At 41.1% G+C, this 16,513-nt stretch overlaps 2 protein-coding genes across 6 annotated transcripts in view; one reads left to right on the forward strand and one right to left on the reverse strand.

The window, feature by feature from the left end:
• Positions 1-16,513, forward strand: part of TXNL4B (thioredoxin like 4B) — a 42,248-nt gene that overhangs the window by 9,261 nt on the left and 16,474 nt on the right. The window contains exon 4 of one of the 5 annotated variants that reach the window (XM_058707891.1): positions 4,871-5,497. The exons of the other annotated variants lie outside the window; for them this stretch is intronic. Coding sequence (XP_058563874.1) covers positions 4,871-4,907 — 37 coding nt within the window. The 3' untranslated portion in view covers positions 4,908-5,497. Of the gene's footprint in view, positions 1-4,870; positions 5,498-16,513 lie in introns of those variants that run through there. 5 annotated transcript variants of the gene reach the window in all.
• LOC131499702 (haptoglobin) lies at positions 1,204-5,553 on the reverse strand. Its single transcript, XM_058707888.1, has 5 exons — positions 5,491-5,553; positions 4,259-4,341; positions 3,850-3,951; positions 3,030-3,104; positions 1,204-2,117 (listed from the first exon to the last, which is right to left on the reverse strand). The coding sequence occupies exons 1-5, from the start codon at positions 5,493-5,495 to the stop codon at positions 1,339-1,341; spliced, it is 1,044 nt and encodes a 347-aa protein (XP_058563871.1). The 5' UTR covers positions 5,496-5,553; the 3' UTR covers positions 1,204-1,338.

Below are 16,513 nucleotides of genomic sequence, written 5' to 3' on the forward strand. Positions count from 1 at the left end.
GTGTTTTTTCTTCAAGAAAATTTAGTGCTAAAGCTATACCAACCGAAAAAGAACTGTATTGAGAGATATTTTGTTTATGTGTGTGTATAATTCTTCAGTTTCTGGCTATTCTTTCACAGCTTTTAGAATATAGTTGTAAGGTCTTCATTGGTCTCTACTAGCTCTAACCTGTTGAAAAGTGTGGATGGATCTAGAGAGTACACCTGAGGACAACTTCACAGTGAAGGGCAGACCCTGGTGCGAGAATACTGACATCAGCATTTTATACCATGAGAAGGAGAGGCCATATTTTCATAGGACACAAAGGTACATTAATGAAAGGTCCGTGTACTGAAGGCTTAAACAGCAGGAAGGAATAGAAGAAGTTAGAAGAAGAGCCTTCTGTTTACAGGGGTTCTGAAACCTTTCTTCTGGGAGACCCTTAATAGCAAGACCCTGTCTTTGTGAAAGGGAAGACTCAGGTGGCTTGCATTTGGCTCCCAGTAAAGGATAGGTTTCTTCCAACTGGGAAAAGCATACCCTATTGAGGAAGAGACTTGTAACTCTTTACCAAGTTCCAGAATGCTCATAGGGATGTTAGGGACCAGCTGTTTTAAGCCCCTCTGGAAGGAAACCAGGGACCGATGGCAGGGAACTGAAGGCACTTGGCAAACATGTGGCCACACTATGATCTGGACTCATCAAGTCCAGAAGTCCTGCCTTTACCCCGTCTTACTTTGTTTTCTGAAGGCTGGTGTGTTGGAGCACAAATAATAAAATACTGCCTGTGCCAAAACCCTTGTTTTCATCCCACGTTGAGCTAGCCTCTTCCTCATCAGCCCGCACTCTTTCCACTAACACACTTCAAAGAAGAGGATGCAGTGTAGAGAGCTGAAGTTCATATCCAGACGGACCTGGGTTCAAAGTGAATTCAGCCTCACTATCTAATAGCTGTATGGCCTTAAACAAATCACTTAACTTCTCCAAGTCTGTTTTCTTGTCTATGAAACCAGGGTAACAGTGACCTTTCTGAGGCCTGCTGTTTGGTAGGCACTCAGTCAATGAGTATGATCCCCAGGGTGGGAAAGTTTGTTTCGTCTTACAGATTTTGAGTTGGCTTGGGGTGTTTTCTTCCACACTCCTAGTAGACTCTATACCACTTAGCTGCTGCTGTACCATAAATGAGAGAATAAAAAAGGCCTGAGGCTAAAAACAGCACAGAAATGACTCAAAAGAAATCCCTTTATTGATTGACTCAGCACTGCTTCACACCCCATTTTATCCCCTCTCTTCCCATCTAGTTTCCTCTCTTCCAGAGTAAAGTCTTGTTGTCAGGCTAGGGCTCCCAGCCAGACAGCATTAGTTGCCAGCTGTGGTTTCCTGAATCCAGGCCAGGATGGAGGGCACTTTCACGTACACGCCATACTCAGCAACCCTACAGCTCTTATCAAAGCTCAGGATTCCAGCTGCATACCAGGTGTTGTCGTCCTCGTCGTGAACGGCAAACGCACTGCCAGCATCACCGTAGCAAGTATCTTCCTGAAACTCAGACAAGCCAGCACAGAAGGTGTGCTCATTCAGTATGGGCTGCACCCCTACGGGACTCTTCGGTGACTTCTTCTCGGGCACTGTGCTGCCTTCGTAGTGCTTCACACAATTCTCTTGATCAGCCACAGGCAGCATGACGTACTTCAGTAGCTCAGTGAAATTAAAGTTGGTATTTCGCCCCCATCCAGACACATAGCCCACACGCCCCACTTCTGCATAATCTTTTGAAGGTAGACAGATGGGCATTACTCTCTCATCAATGGGCACCTTCTGTTTGAGTTTGATGAGCCCGATGTCTACGTTGGAGTAGTTAGGGTGGAGAACCACCTTCTCAATCTCCACAGGCTGATTTTTCCCCACATAGAGTTTTAAAGTTGGGGCAATGTCTTTTGCTTTTGCATCATCTTTATGGCCCAGGAAGAGATTTTTAGCCGTGGTCAACAGCCACTGTTCACTGATCAGTGTGGCCCCCGAGGTGAGATTATGGTGGGAGACCATCTTAGCCTGCCAGGGAAAGCTGCCTTTGGCATCCACTGATCCACCCATGATCCGCTGCACCTGATCCACCGGGTTCTTGGGCTTTCCGCACACTGTCAAGGAAAGCAAGAAAGTCAGGAGCAGAAATGTCAGTCTCCCAGTGTGGGAAAGAGGGGCAAAGCATTGGCAATTGCTGCTGTCTAAACTGTTGTGTTAATTTCTGCACAGCTAGGAATATTTACACTTCTTGCCTTACCACCTGCTCCTCCCATTTCCATTGTTGACAGTTTAAAGTGGCTCTTTTTTATAAAGTTGTTTACATCAGTAGGGCACAGTTCTATTTCCTGCTTTTCTAACTCATGAAAAAAAACAAGTAGTGCTGAGATTTTCAAATCTCAATGCTGAGACTTTCCCTAAAAGTCATTGTGAGGGTGAGCAGCTATAAAAATTCATTCTCCCTAAATAAAGAGCCATCTGTTGCAGCTTTGGCTGGAACTCAGATTTTAGGTAGAAGGCAGCTTAGCGATTCTACACCACTAGTCATAGAAGAAGGCAGACAGAATCCTCCCGTCCCAGGAGGGAAAGGGAAGGAGCAGTAGCTTTTCCTAATAACCGGAACTAGAAGTCCTAACCCGTCTCCAACCTGCTGCCTCATACTTCCATGGATTTCTTTTTGTTCTGTCCTCCCATGACTAGTTCTTCCTGGAGCTGGCTGTACACTTGACCCTGGGCTGCCTAGGCGGCCTCTCTGTACACACAGGGCCTTCTGATTCTCTGGGGGCAATGTGGACAGTGGATTCAGTCAATACCCCAAAGACCCAAATGAAGGAGATCCTTAGTGTACTTTTTTGGAGAGCCATCACCCAAATGCTCACTTATCAGCCTGACCATTTTGGGTTCTCCCAGGTCCCTCATCTTGGCCCTGTGATGCTCAGAGGAAGCCACTCAGGAAGGATGTGCCTGCCCACACACTTGACTCTCAACACCTACCTTTGGTCAGCTTCCCAGGGCCCCTGGCTTCCTACCTGCTTCACATTCGGGAAGTTTCTCTCCAATGGCCTTGTTTGTCCAGTGCTTCTCACTGTTTAATGTATACTCTCCTGAAGCAAAAGGATAGAAAAGAGTTAAAAGACACTGAATCTGGACCCAGCATGAGAAGAGGAGGTGTTTAAAGAGAATCAGAGAAAGAAAGGAGAAGGAAGGGGAAGGGAGGGAGGGAGGAAGGGAAGAGCAGTGTACTAGAAGCCAAGTGGGGGGGGGGGGGGGCAGCGAAGCCCAGCAGGACAGATTTGTTGTCATGGAGACACAGTACAGAGTAGGAACCAGGGTTCAAATTCTGCCTGTTCATCTTACAGGCTACCTGAACTTGAGCAAGTTATTCAGCCTGTCTGTACCTCAGTGTCCTCATAAGGAAAATGAGAGTAACAGTATCTCTTCAGAGGGTTTTGTAAGAACTAAGTGAGCAGATATACACCAAGAACTTAAAACAGTGCTGGGAACACAGTACTCACTAGTAAGGACCACCCCTTGTCCTCACTGGCACCACCCTTGGTTGTTTTTTTTTTTTTTTTTTTTTTTTTTTACCACATCTCCTTTTGGAGATGTAGATCTCACTCTGAGATGAGTAGGCTACATGTTATCACCTCCCCTTAACAAAGGAGAAAACTTGGAGCTAAAGTTAATTTGCCCAAAAGGCCACAGCTACTGGTGACAAAATCGCTATTAGAATCTACCTCTTCTGGTTCCAAGGAGAACATGTAAGTTTTCTGGCCCATCACCCTTGGCCCTACTCATCATGGAAAGGCCGGGATGGAGGAGGGTGCAGGGACATGGTCCAGGTCTTACCGTCTCCTTCGGTGCGCAGTTTATAGAGGGGCTTACACTGGTAACGAACAAAGTGCTCCGCATAGCCATTCTCAATCTCTGGGGGCTTTGGAAGGCTGACCTCTGCAAAGGAAATGCAATAGGAAGAGGGGGTTCATGTTCAGAAACTCATCCCAGAGACCCATGAAAAGAGTTGAGAAGAAGCTGTTCTGCGTATCAACTGCCCTCCACCTCAAATGGAAGCCAAAGGGAAGGCCATCCCCCCTTTTCTCTGGATGGCTCTCCAGTGTTCTTCACGGGACTGAAATACCAGAGGTTAAGATGAGAAGGAGGAAGTGGCTCTTCCCAAAGAGAGGGTGTAGATGTGATAGGGTCAATGAGACCCAGCAGTGCTGGGACATCCAGCTCCCACCCAAACCCAAAGACCTACCTGTGTTATCCGTGGCCTCATTGCCAGTGTCCACTGCGAAAAGCTGCCCCCAGAACAGGAGGGCAACGACAGCTCCCAGGGCTCTGCAGAGACAGGACAAGAAGGGGTGCACAACTGGTCTCCTTGCTTCACACACACACACACACACACACACACACACACACACACACACCTCCCATTAGCCAGCCAGAGAAGAAGGTACATGGAAGTGTTAGAACCAAGAAGTTGCCTCCTGCCAGCACCCATATACACAGTCCACTCGGGTTCCAGTGTGGTCCGTGCTGCTGGGAATTCTACATGAGGCTCAGAGAGGAACCACACCAAATAGGAAGGTACATAGGCATGTGGGCCTCAATTTCTGGCAGCATTGAGGAAACATTAAGTTGCTAATAATAAATGAGCTCTCCTGAAAAAAAAAAAAAAAAAAAGAGCCTCAGACACCAAAGGCGCTGGGCTACAGGATAATAGCTAATAAAGTGTGGGTAACTTGAAAATGGAAAGGTAGGGATTTCTTATGCTATTCCCTAGACTTTTTAATTTTTTCCATAAGTAGATGTTTTAAATATACAGAATTTATGGTTTTCCTATTATTTTATGATGATTTGCCTTTAGGAAACCCCAAAACACCAAAAGGTCACTAGGAAGATAACGGGCTTCCTGAAAGCATGACCGTAGACATGGGCATTGACGCATAGGCAACACTACCAGGTAATCGTTTTGCTGACAGAAGCCAACTGTACAGAGATTGATTAGTTAAGTATGTAGTCTTGTTATTTCAACCCTTAAAAAAGGTTTGGTTTTTGGGGTTTTTTTTGCTTTGATAAAATCTCAGTGCCTTAATTGGGTCACTCAAATGTGTTACTATTGGTCTTACACATTTTTTAAAACAAACAAACAAAAAATCTGCTAATAAACATATCTTAAATACCAGAAAGCCTACTATGGGAGCCTCTGGCATCCCCTGTAAAGAAGAAAATTTTGTAACCTCGAGGAAAAAGATATTGTTTAGAGTAAGTCACATTCTCATGGACACAGGAAAGCAGAAGATTAGCACGCTAAACTAAACCCCTTAATTTGCTATAGTTTAGCCCAGTGGCCCTATTTCTTTGTTCTTGATTTCCATCTCTCCTTTGGTTCCCCCCATACCTGAGCTGTCCCGTGGGTACAAGATGTGCACAGAGAAAGATGACATGAGCAAGGGAAGGAGGGAAGTGGCAGAACCATGGACTCACCTCATCTTTGGTTTGTCCTGCCGGATGGAAGAGCAGTGCTGTGGGAGCTACCTGCTGATGCTTTTATGCCTCCGGTATCTCACTCCACCCCCTTCTGGGTTTCGTAATTGCTGTGTCTACACAACTTTGACCTTGTTAAGGTCACTGCATTTTCCAGTAACAGAGCCACAAACAATATCCCTGTTAAGAGCTGAGCTCTTGCTTCACGCTTGAGTTGCCCCTGGTGTTTCTTTACAAACCCCAAAGAAGCCTGGCCACGCCATGACCCCCTGTAGCTGCCCAAGTGTTTCCCGAAATCAGTCACTGTGCAGGAGTGGGGGAGGAAACATCAATCTGTGTCTCTTTGTTTTGGAGAGTTTTCAGCACTGAGGGAAAAAAAAAAAAAAACACTTCTTTGCATTATTTCAAACGCCTTATAGATGTTCCTGCAACCTGGCTGAGACAGGGCTCTAAAGAAAGCATTTCCTTTTCACAATCATCTTCCCCACCCTGTGTTGACATCTCCCTATTGCTTAAAACTTCTCCAACCTGAAATCAGTAAAATGTATTTATTGTCTTCTCTGATAGTTCTTTGCAAGAAATCACACAAAATGGTTAAAGCTGTACTGTAGGCTGCTGCAAACCATGCTCAATGGCAGTAGTTCTCATGGTATTGTAATCCAGTAATTAATACAGACAGCAGGTGAGGAAAATCAGTATGCTTCAGTCAAATGTCTGCACTCTTTATTCCAAGTCCTACTCAATTGAACTCAATAAAATACTGCTTTGTTCATTAAAAAAAAAAAAAAGATCAGTGGTTCTTAAGTTATAATGTACAAAAGAATCACTTTGAGATATTGGTGGCGGCACTGATGTAACAGCAAGATCACTGGAAACAGCATAGGTGTCCATCAGTAGTAAATGGGTGCAAACGAGCAAAAAGCAGAATAAGACCTATAAATACTGAGAACAAAGTGATGGCTGCCAGAGGGAAGGGATTGAGAGGATGGACAAAATGGGTGAAGGGGAGAGGGAGATACAGCTTCCGGTTCTGGAAAGAATAGGTCATGGGAATAAAAGATACAGGGAATACAATTAATCATATTGTAATAGTGTTGGAAGGTGACCGATGGTAGTAGCTACACTTGTGGTGAGCACAGCATAACATACAGAGATGTTGAATCACTATGTTGTCCACCTGAAACTAATGTAACATTGTGTGTCAACTGTACTCAAAATACTTTTAATAGGGGGATGGCTAAATAATGTGGTTTATTCATATAATGGAATACAGATCTTCCACACCTTGTGATAGGGCTGCATCCTGATAAACCATCTTAAGTTGAAAATATTGTAAGTCACAAATTCATTTAATACACCTGACCTACCAAGCATCAAAATTTAGCCTGGCCTACCTTAAATGTGCCCAGAACAATCCCATTGGCCTAAGTTGGGCAAAATCATCTCACTCAAAGTCTCCTTTATAATAAAGCGTTGAATATCTCATGTAATTTATTGAATACTGTAGTGAAAATGAAAAACAAAGTGGTTATGTGGGTAAAGAATGGTCGTTAAATGTATTGATTGTTTACCCTCATGATCGTGTAGCTGACTGGAAACTGCCGAGCATCACAAGAGACTATCATCCTGCATATGACTAGCACGGGCAAAGATCAAAATTCAAAGTACAGTTTCTACTGAATGCATGTTGCTTTCACACCATCATAAAGTCAAAAAATCAGAAGTCGGGGGTGAGGAGCTAGGTGAGCCAGGTGACGGGATTAAGAGGTATGAACTTCCACTTATAAAATAAATTAAGTCATAAGGATGTTATGTACAGCATAGGGAATATACTCGATAATATTGGAATAACTTTGTGTGGTGACAGATGGTAACTACACTTACCATGATGAGCATTTCATGCTATATACAAATGTTGAATCATTATGTATCTAAAACTAATAGAATAGTGTACGTCAACTATACTTTTTTTAAAAAGGAGGAAAGAAAAAACTCATTAAGTTGAACCATCTTCAGTCAGGGACAATCTGTATTACACAGCTGTGAGAGTGAACAGACAATGAAAAAACATGGAAAACCATAAGTTTGAAAGAAAGTGGCAAGTTTCAGGAGATTACGTTAAGAATGATACCACTTTGGGGCACCTGAGTGGCTCAGTCCGTTAAGCATCCAACTTCAGCTCAGGTCATGATCTCACAGTCTGTGGGTTCGAGCCCCACATTGGCCTATGTGCTAACAGCCCAGAGCCTGGAGCCTGCCTCAGATTCTGTGTCTCCATCTCTCTCTCCCCCTCCCCTGCTCACGCTCTCTCAAAAATAAATAAACATTTAAAAAAATATATTTAAAGAAAAAGAATGATAACACTTTTAGAGAGCTCAAAAACAAACATACTTGGAAAAAGATTCTTTGATCCAAATCACAAGCAAAAACAAAAAATAGATAAATTTAAAACTTTTGTGCATCAAAAGACAATATCAAGAAAGGGGAAAGACAATCTATGAGTGGGAGGAAATATTTATAAATCATATCTCTGACAAGGATTTAACATCCAGATATTCTACAAAAACAACAAGAACACAATCCAATGAAAACATAGGCAAATGCCATTGACGGATGAATGGATAAAGAAGATGTGTGTGTGTGTGTGTGTGTGTGTGTGTGTGTGTGTATACACAATGGAGTATTACTCAGCAATCAAAAAGAATGAAATCTTGCCATCCATTCCATGGATGGAACTAGAGGGTATTATGCTAAGTGAAATTAGAGAAAGACAAATATATGACTTCATTCATATGAGGTGTTTAAGGTACAAAACAGATGAACATAAGGGAAGGGAATCAAAAATAATATAGAGGGGCGCCTGGGTGGCTCGGTTGAGCTTCTGACTTTGGCTCAGGTCACGATCTCATGCTCTGTGAGTTTGAGCCCTGCATCGGGCTCTGTCCTGACAGCTCAGAGCCTGGAGCCTGCTTCCGATTCTGTGTCTTCCTCTCTCTCTGACCCTCCCCTGTTCATGCTCTGTCTCTCTCTGTCTCAAAAATAAATAAACATTAAAAAAATGTTTTTAAATATTAATATAGAAACAGGGAGGGAGACAAAACATAAGAGACTCTTAAACATAGAGAACAAACAGAGGGTTGCTGGAAGGGTTGTGGGAGGAGGGATGGGCTAAATGGGTAACGGGCATTAAGGAAGACATTTGTTGGGATGAGCACTGAGTGTTACACATAGGTGATCAATCACTGGAATCTACTCCTGAAATCATTGTTGCACTATATGCTAACTTGGATGTAAATTTTTAAATAAATAAATACATAAATACATAAATAAATACAAAAATAAATAAATAAATATTACTTTTTTAAATGGGCAAATGATTTGAACCAACATTTTTTCAAAAGAAAATACACAAATGACCAGTAAGCACATAAGCACATGATAAGATGCTCACCATCACTGGAAATATCATTACAGAAGTGCAAGTCAAAACCACAGGATGCCAAGGCACCTGGCTGGCTCAGTCGGAAGAGCATGCCACTCTCAGTCTCAGAGTCATGAGTTCAAATCCCACATGAGGTGTAGAGATTATTTTAAAACTTTCATATAAAAACACACACACACACACACAGGATGGCACTCATACCTACTAGGATGGCTACAATCAAATATATGTTGGGCCCCTGAGTGGCTCAGTCAGTTGAGCATCCAACTCTTGATGTTGGCTCAGGTCATGATCTCAAGTTCATGGGATCAAGCCCCATGTCAGACCCTGGGCTGACAGCATGGACTCTGCTTGGGATTCTCTTCTCTTTCCCTGTCTCTCTGCCACTTCCCTGTTTGCACATGTGCGCGCTCTCTATCACTCTCAAAATAACAAAATAAAATAAATATATTAAAATATACATATTTTCAAAATATATGTTTGGAATTATATAATACATATATCTATGTATATATATATATATATATGTGCATATACATATATATGCACACATATATACATACATAATAAATGTTGGCAAGTGTGTGAATAAGTCGGAACTGCCATATACTGCTGTAGGGAATATAAAATGGTGTAGTCTCTGTGGATAACACTATGATGGTTCCTCTAAAAGCTAAACATAGAATTGTTATATGACCCAGCAGTTCTACTTCTAGGTATATAGCCAACATAATTGAAAATAGGGTCTCTAAAAGATTCTTGTACATCAATGTTCCTGACAGCATTATTCACAATAACCAAAAGGTAGAAACAATCCAAGTGTCCTTCAACAAATGAATGGATAAACAAAACGTGGCATGTATGTACAATAGACTACTGTTCATCTATAAAAAGTTCTGGCACATGCTACAACATGAATAAGCTTTGAAAATATTATGCTAAGGGAAAGAAACCGGACACAAAAAGACAAATATTGTATGATTCTACTTCTATGAAATATCTAGAAAAGGCAAATTCATAGACACAAAGTAGAGGTTACCAAAGCCTAGGGGAGGGGACAGAGGAGTATTATTGCTTAATGGGTACAGAGTTTCTGTTTGGAGTGATGAAAATTTTTGGAAATGGTAGTGATGATTACACAACATTGCAAATGTAATTAATGCCATTGAATTGTACACTTTAGAACTGTTACCAGAAAATTTGTTATATATACTTTATCACAAAAAATTCATAAAAAATAATAAACTTCTTTCTCTTGAGGCCAAAAAAATTTTTTTAAAACAAGCAGAACTAAACAATATGTCTTATAGGCCTAGATGCCAAGAAGAAAAAACTGTATTTTTAAATATTTTAAAAGAATGGAAAACACAAAATGTAAAATGTTACGGGAGCCAGGAGGAAGGCATAAGAGAAAATCACATATGTAAATATAAATAAATTATTGTTAACAACCCAGCTTTGGGCTCTCTCCCTCTGCCTGTCTCCCCCACTCACACTCTTTCTCTAAGAAATAGAATAGAACAAGAATGAATAAATAAATAATTTTTCAAAACATATGTTGGTATCAAATAACATTTAAAAAGTGAAGGAGGGTGGGGGAAAATCACCAGACAGACATTAAGAGGCAAAGCCCAGGCCCCTCCTTGCAGAGAATTGATCCAGTCTGAGCAGAGTCTGAGAATCTGCATTATAAACGGCCACAACTTCTCCTACTGTGTATACATGCTGCAACATGACTGCACTGCTCTGTGATCCTGCGAAGCGGAGGTGGAAGTTTTCTCTTTGGGCTGCAAATGCCCCTCCTAGAATATCTAAAATGAGACATTTCTCACCACCACTGTAATTCGAATAAATGCTTACCCACTAGATGCATGAAAATTTGCATTTGTGGGAATGCAAGCTGGTGCGACCACTCTGGAAAACAGTATGGAGGTTCCTCAAAAATTAAAAATAGAGCTACCCTACGACCCAGAAATTGTACTACTAGGCATTTATCCACGGGATACAGCTGTGCTGTTTCAAAGGGACACATGCACCCCCATGTTTATAGCAGCACTATCCACAATAGCCAAAGTATGGAAAGAGCCCAAATGTCCATTGATGGATGAATGGATAAAGAAGATGTGGTATATATATACAATGGAGTATTACTCAGCAACCAAAAAGAATGAAATCTTGCCATTTGCAGTTATGTGGATGGAACTGGAGGGTATTATGCTAAGTGAAATTAGAGAAAGACAAAAATCATATGACTTTACTCATCTGAGGACTTTAAGAGACAAAACAGATGAACATAAGGGAAGGGAAACAAAAATAATATAAAAACAGGGAGGGGGACAAAAAAGAGACTCATAAATATGGAGAACAAACTGAAGGTTACTGGAGGGGTTGTGGGAGGGGGGATGGGCTAAATGGGTGAGGGGCACTAAGGAATCTACTCCTGAAATCATTGTTGCACTATATGCTAACTAATTTGGATGTAAATGCAAAAATATAAAAAAACAAGTTAATAAAAAAAATTAAAATGAAGACTACTTGTGACTTTGAAAATAAAGCTTTTTTTCTCAAAAAAAAAAAAATTTGCATTTGCCTGTAAACAAAACCTGAGCTCTATTATAACCGACAAGGGAGAGTTCACAGGCTCTTTGCCTTTGGCATCCTTTATTAACTTGACAATTAAGAGTATCCAGCCCAGGGCGCCTGGGTGGCTCAGTCAGTTAAGCATCCAAATTCAGCTCAGGTCATGATCTCACAGTTCTTGAGTTCAAGGCCTGCATCGAGCTCTGTGCTGACAGCTCAGAGCATGGAGCCTGCTTCAGATTCTGTGTCTGCCTCTCTCTCTCTGTCCCTCCCCCACTCATGCTCTGTCTCTCTCTCTCAGAAATAAATAAACGTTAAGAAAAAAAATTTTTTAAAGAAGAAAGAAAAAAATAATATCCAGCCCAAAGGCCTTCTGACTTGGAATTAGGATGGGACAAGATGAGGAGGTGACAGCTGAGAGTAGCCAGCCACAGGATGTAAGGAACACATTTTGTGGTGAGAACAGAAAGAAGAAAAGCTTAAAAAATTAATAAAGCAGGACAGCAGTTGGCAGAGAAACTTGAAGGGTAGAGTTTTGGTTTTGGAAGAAAAACATTATTTTTTAAAAGTTCTACCATTATTGAAGTCTTGAAATTTTGCAAGCTACAGAAAAATAAAAATAAGAAAAAAGTCTTCCCATTATTTTGCACCCCAAGACAACCAATAACCACTATTAAGACTTTAGTGTCATTTTCTTCCAGGCTTTTCTCTGTACATTCTTTTACATCGTGTTGATAATTCCTTATATCTATATATCTATATCTATCTATCTATATCTATATATATATATATATATAATTTTTGTGGTCTGCCTTTTTTACCCAATATTATAGGCATTTTCTATGTAGCAAACTCTTTAAAACACTTTCAATGCCACATCATAGTCCTAACTTAAAGACGTGTCATGTATACTTTAAGTATTCCTTCATTGTTGGGACTTTATGATTCTAAATTGTCTGTTATAAATACCTTACATAAATTCAGGGAAGTAAGGTAGGAGGCCAGGCTAATTTTATTCCATATGCGTATACAATTGATCTAGCGTCATTTACTAAAAACATCAAATCTTAGACAAACATCAAATCTTAAAACATTAGGTCAAGATATAAAATATTTCTAGCACCCAGAAGACTATGTTGAGTTCCTTGCAATGAACACCCAACCCTCAAAAAGTAACCAGTATTCTGACTTCTGTCATGAGAGTTTTGCCTGATCTTGAACTTCATATAAATAGAATCAAATAGTAGTCACTTGTTTCTGGCTTCTTTTGCCCATCTTATGTCTGTAAGAATCATCCATATTGTCACATTAGTTTGCTTCTTTTTTATTCCTGAGAAGTATTCCATTGTATGGATAAACCACAGTTGGTTTATCCATTCTCTGTTTATGGGTGTTTGAATTTATTCCAGTTTGGGCTATTATAAATAAAGCTACTATGAACTTGCTTGCACATGTCTTTTGGTGAATACATGTGCTCATTTTTCTTGAATAAGTATCTTGCTGTGTCATAGGGTAGGCAGTGTTTAGATTTATTTTTTTTAAGTTTGTTTGTTTGTTTGTTTGTTTATAACATGAGCAGGGAAGGGGCAGAGAGAGAGGGGGAGAGAGAGAATCCCAAGTAGGCTCCAACTTGTCAGCACAAAGCCCAACACAGGGCTCAATCTCACAAACCCTTAGGTCATGACGTGAGCTAAAATAAAAAACTGGACGCTTAACCCACTGAGCTACCCAGGTGCCCCAGTGGTGTTTAGCTTTAGTAGATGCTGCCGAACAATTCTTCACTATACACTCCCACCTGTAATATTCCAGTTGCTCAGATTCCAGTTGCTCCGTATCGTTGCCAATACACTTCAATTTTAGCCATTCTGATACATACACAGCAAATTATAATGATGGCTTTCATTTGCATCTCACAGATATTGAATGATATATAGTGCTGCTTTTTTTTTTTTTTAGAGAGAGACAGTGCAAGAGAGGGAGGGAGGCAGAAGCAGGGAGAAAGAGAATCTTAAGCAGGCTCCACACTCGGGGCAGAGCCCAACAGAGGGCTCAATCCCATGACCCTGGGATCACGACCTGAACCAAAACCAAAAGTTGGATGCTCAACAGACTGAGCCAACCAGGCAACCCTATAGAGCACTTTTTATATTATTATTGATCCATTTAGATATCTTCTTTATGAAATGTCTTTTACTTATTGATTTGAAAATGTCCTGCTGGGATTTTGATTGGGATTGCATCAGATTTCTAGGTCAATTTGGGGAGAATTGACGTCTTGACAATATTGAGTCTTCCAATCCCTAAACATGGTATATCCCCTCATTTATTTAACTTGTCTTTAATTTCAGTGCCTTGTACATTTTAGGATACATCTCGTGCACCCCTTTTATTAGATTTACTCCTAAGTATGCAATTTTTATGGCTACTATAAGTGATATTTTCATTTAATTTGCTAATTGTTTATAGTGAAGGTAGGAAAGTATGCGTGATTTTAGTATATTGATGTTATATCCAGCAAACTTGTAAATTCACTAATTAAATCTAATAGTTTCCTTGATCTAATTTTTTTAGGTACACAATCATGTCATCTGCAAATAATGACTTTTTTACCTCTTCTTTTCTAATCTTTGTATCTTTTATTTATTTTTCTCACCTTATTGCACTAACTAGGGTTTTTGCTACAATGTTAGACATAAGTGGGAAATGAGCATCCTTGTCTATTCCCAAACTCAGGGAGACAAAAAGCATTCAGAATTTCACTCCTAAGTATTTTGTTAGCTCTAGGCTTTTTTGTTTTGTTTGTTGTGTTTGTTGTTTCTTTTTGTAGATATCATTTATCAGATTAAGGAAGTTCCTTTTTATTCCTAGTTTGTTGAGTTTTTTTTTAACATAAAGTGTCAAATATTTTTCTTTATTAATAAGATTATTTATTTTGTTAATGTGGTGAATTATATTGCTCAATTTTTATTTTTATTTTTTTTTTCAACATTTTTTATTTATTTTTGGGACAGAGAGAGACAGAGCATGAACGGGGGAGGGGCAGAGAGAGAGGGAGACACAGAATCGGAAACAGGCTCCAGGCTCCGAGCCATCAGCCCAGAGCCTGACGCGGGGCTCGAACTCACGGACCGCGAGATCGTGACCTGGCTGAAGTCAGACGCTTAACCGACTGCGCCACCCAGGCGCCCCTATTGCTCAATTTTTAAATGTTAAACCAACCTTCACTTCTGGAATAAACTTCAATTTCTCATGATGTAATATAATTTTTACATATTGCTGTATTTGATTTATTGATTATTTTTTAGGATTTTTCCATCTGAGTTCATAAGAAATAAGAAATACCATTCTATAAATTTCCTTTCTGGCAATGTCCTTATCAGGATTTAATATTAAGTTTATGTTGATCTCTTAATGAAATATGAAGAGTGTTCCCTATTTTTCTATTACATGAAAGAGTTTGTGTAAGATTGATAATATTTTTCTTAATTGTTTGGGGGAATTTTCCAATGAAGTCATATAGGCCTGTGGTTCTCTTACGGGAAGATTATAAATGGGGTTGGGGGAAGGGTCCAAGAAGGTGGCACAGGAAGATCCTGAACTCCTGTCCTCCCACAGACATAGCAAATCTACAGTTGCATATGGATAATTTCCCTCTGAAAAATATCTGAAAACTAAGTGAAACTGCTCTGCAAAAGAAAGGATTAAAGAACCACATCAAGATGGATAAGAGAGTCAGAGACACACTCTCACCAAAAAAAACCCACCCCCATCCCGGGAACACAATAAGGAGGGATCTCACCAGGCAGATGCTTCTCTCAGAGGAGCAAGATGTTGGTGCTCCATATCAGGCACCCCAACCTCTAGTATCTGTAACAGAAGGACAAGCTCCAGAATGTCTAACTTGGAAAAACAGTGGGGCTGACATCTGGAGGTCCTAAAGTGGTATAGGAAACTGAGATTCCCCTCTTGGAGGGCTCACATATGGTCTTTCTCACCCCAAGACCCAGCATAAAACAGCAGTTTGAAAAGCACCTAGACCATATGTGAAGGAAATATATGCTGATTGGTGACATCAGCTAGAGGGCCAGGGCACAGTTGAGATGCTCTCTGGAGATGGAGGTGCTGGAGGACACCATTGTTGCACTCTTTCCACATGGCCTGCTAGCACAGGCAGGTGAGCTCAGAGATAGCACTCTCCTGCCAACTTGCTGGGATGGTCAGGGCCAGGGGGTCATGACATTTACTGAGGTCAGAGAGCACAATGATTGCAGCACTCCCCCACTCCCTGACTAGTCACAGAGTTCTCCCACTCCATAGCTAAAGTCTGCAAACACAGGTGGTTGCAACACTTCCCTGCCCCGTGGCCAGGGCTGGCAAGTGCAAGAGGCGATGGCATTCTCCTGCTTTCAGCCTGAAGCCAGCATGTGCGCAGACAAGGCACTATCCTGCTGCTTTGCTAAAACTCATAGGTGAGAAGAGTTAAGACATGTTCCTGCTGCCTCTTAGACGGTGCTAGGATGCCTCACCCCCAACACTCTCCAGCAGTCTTGCCAAAGCTCGCAGGCACACTCAGCCCACACGGGGACACCTCTTGATTGCCTAGCCTTGGTAGCCAAGAGGGCTGTTCCAGAGCTCAATATGACCGTAACAATCAGACAGTTCTTGACAGGCTACAACTCCCAGTCTTCCTGTGAAAAAACCTATTTCCTTAGCCTGGAGCTTCAGCCTGAGAGGCAAGCTTCAGGCTTTCCACAAACCTAGAGGCTAAGGAGGCACTCCCAGGGAATGTAAACAGGGAGATATCATCATTCCATACCCCCGTGGCCTTCCTACAGCTCAACAAGACTTCCCAGAAAGGAGCTTATACACTCATCTGGAACCCTGATTTTTGGAGTTGTCACACAGGGGACACCTCCAGATCTCCTGGTCTGAAGGACAGAAGGCATTACAATTGCAACCCCACAGGACTGTGTATATATGCATTTTTTTTTTTTAATTTAT

This window comes from Neofelis nebulosa, chromosome 17 (genome assembly GCF_028018385.1).
Source record: "Neofelis nebulosa isolate mNeoNeb1 chromosome 17, mNeoNeb1.pri, whole genome shotgun sequence".
NCBI lineage: Eukaryota > Metazoa > Chordata > Mammalia > Carnivora > Felidae > Neofelis > Neofelis nebulosa.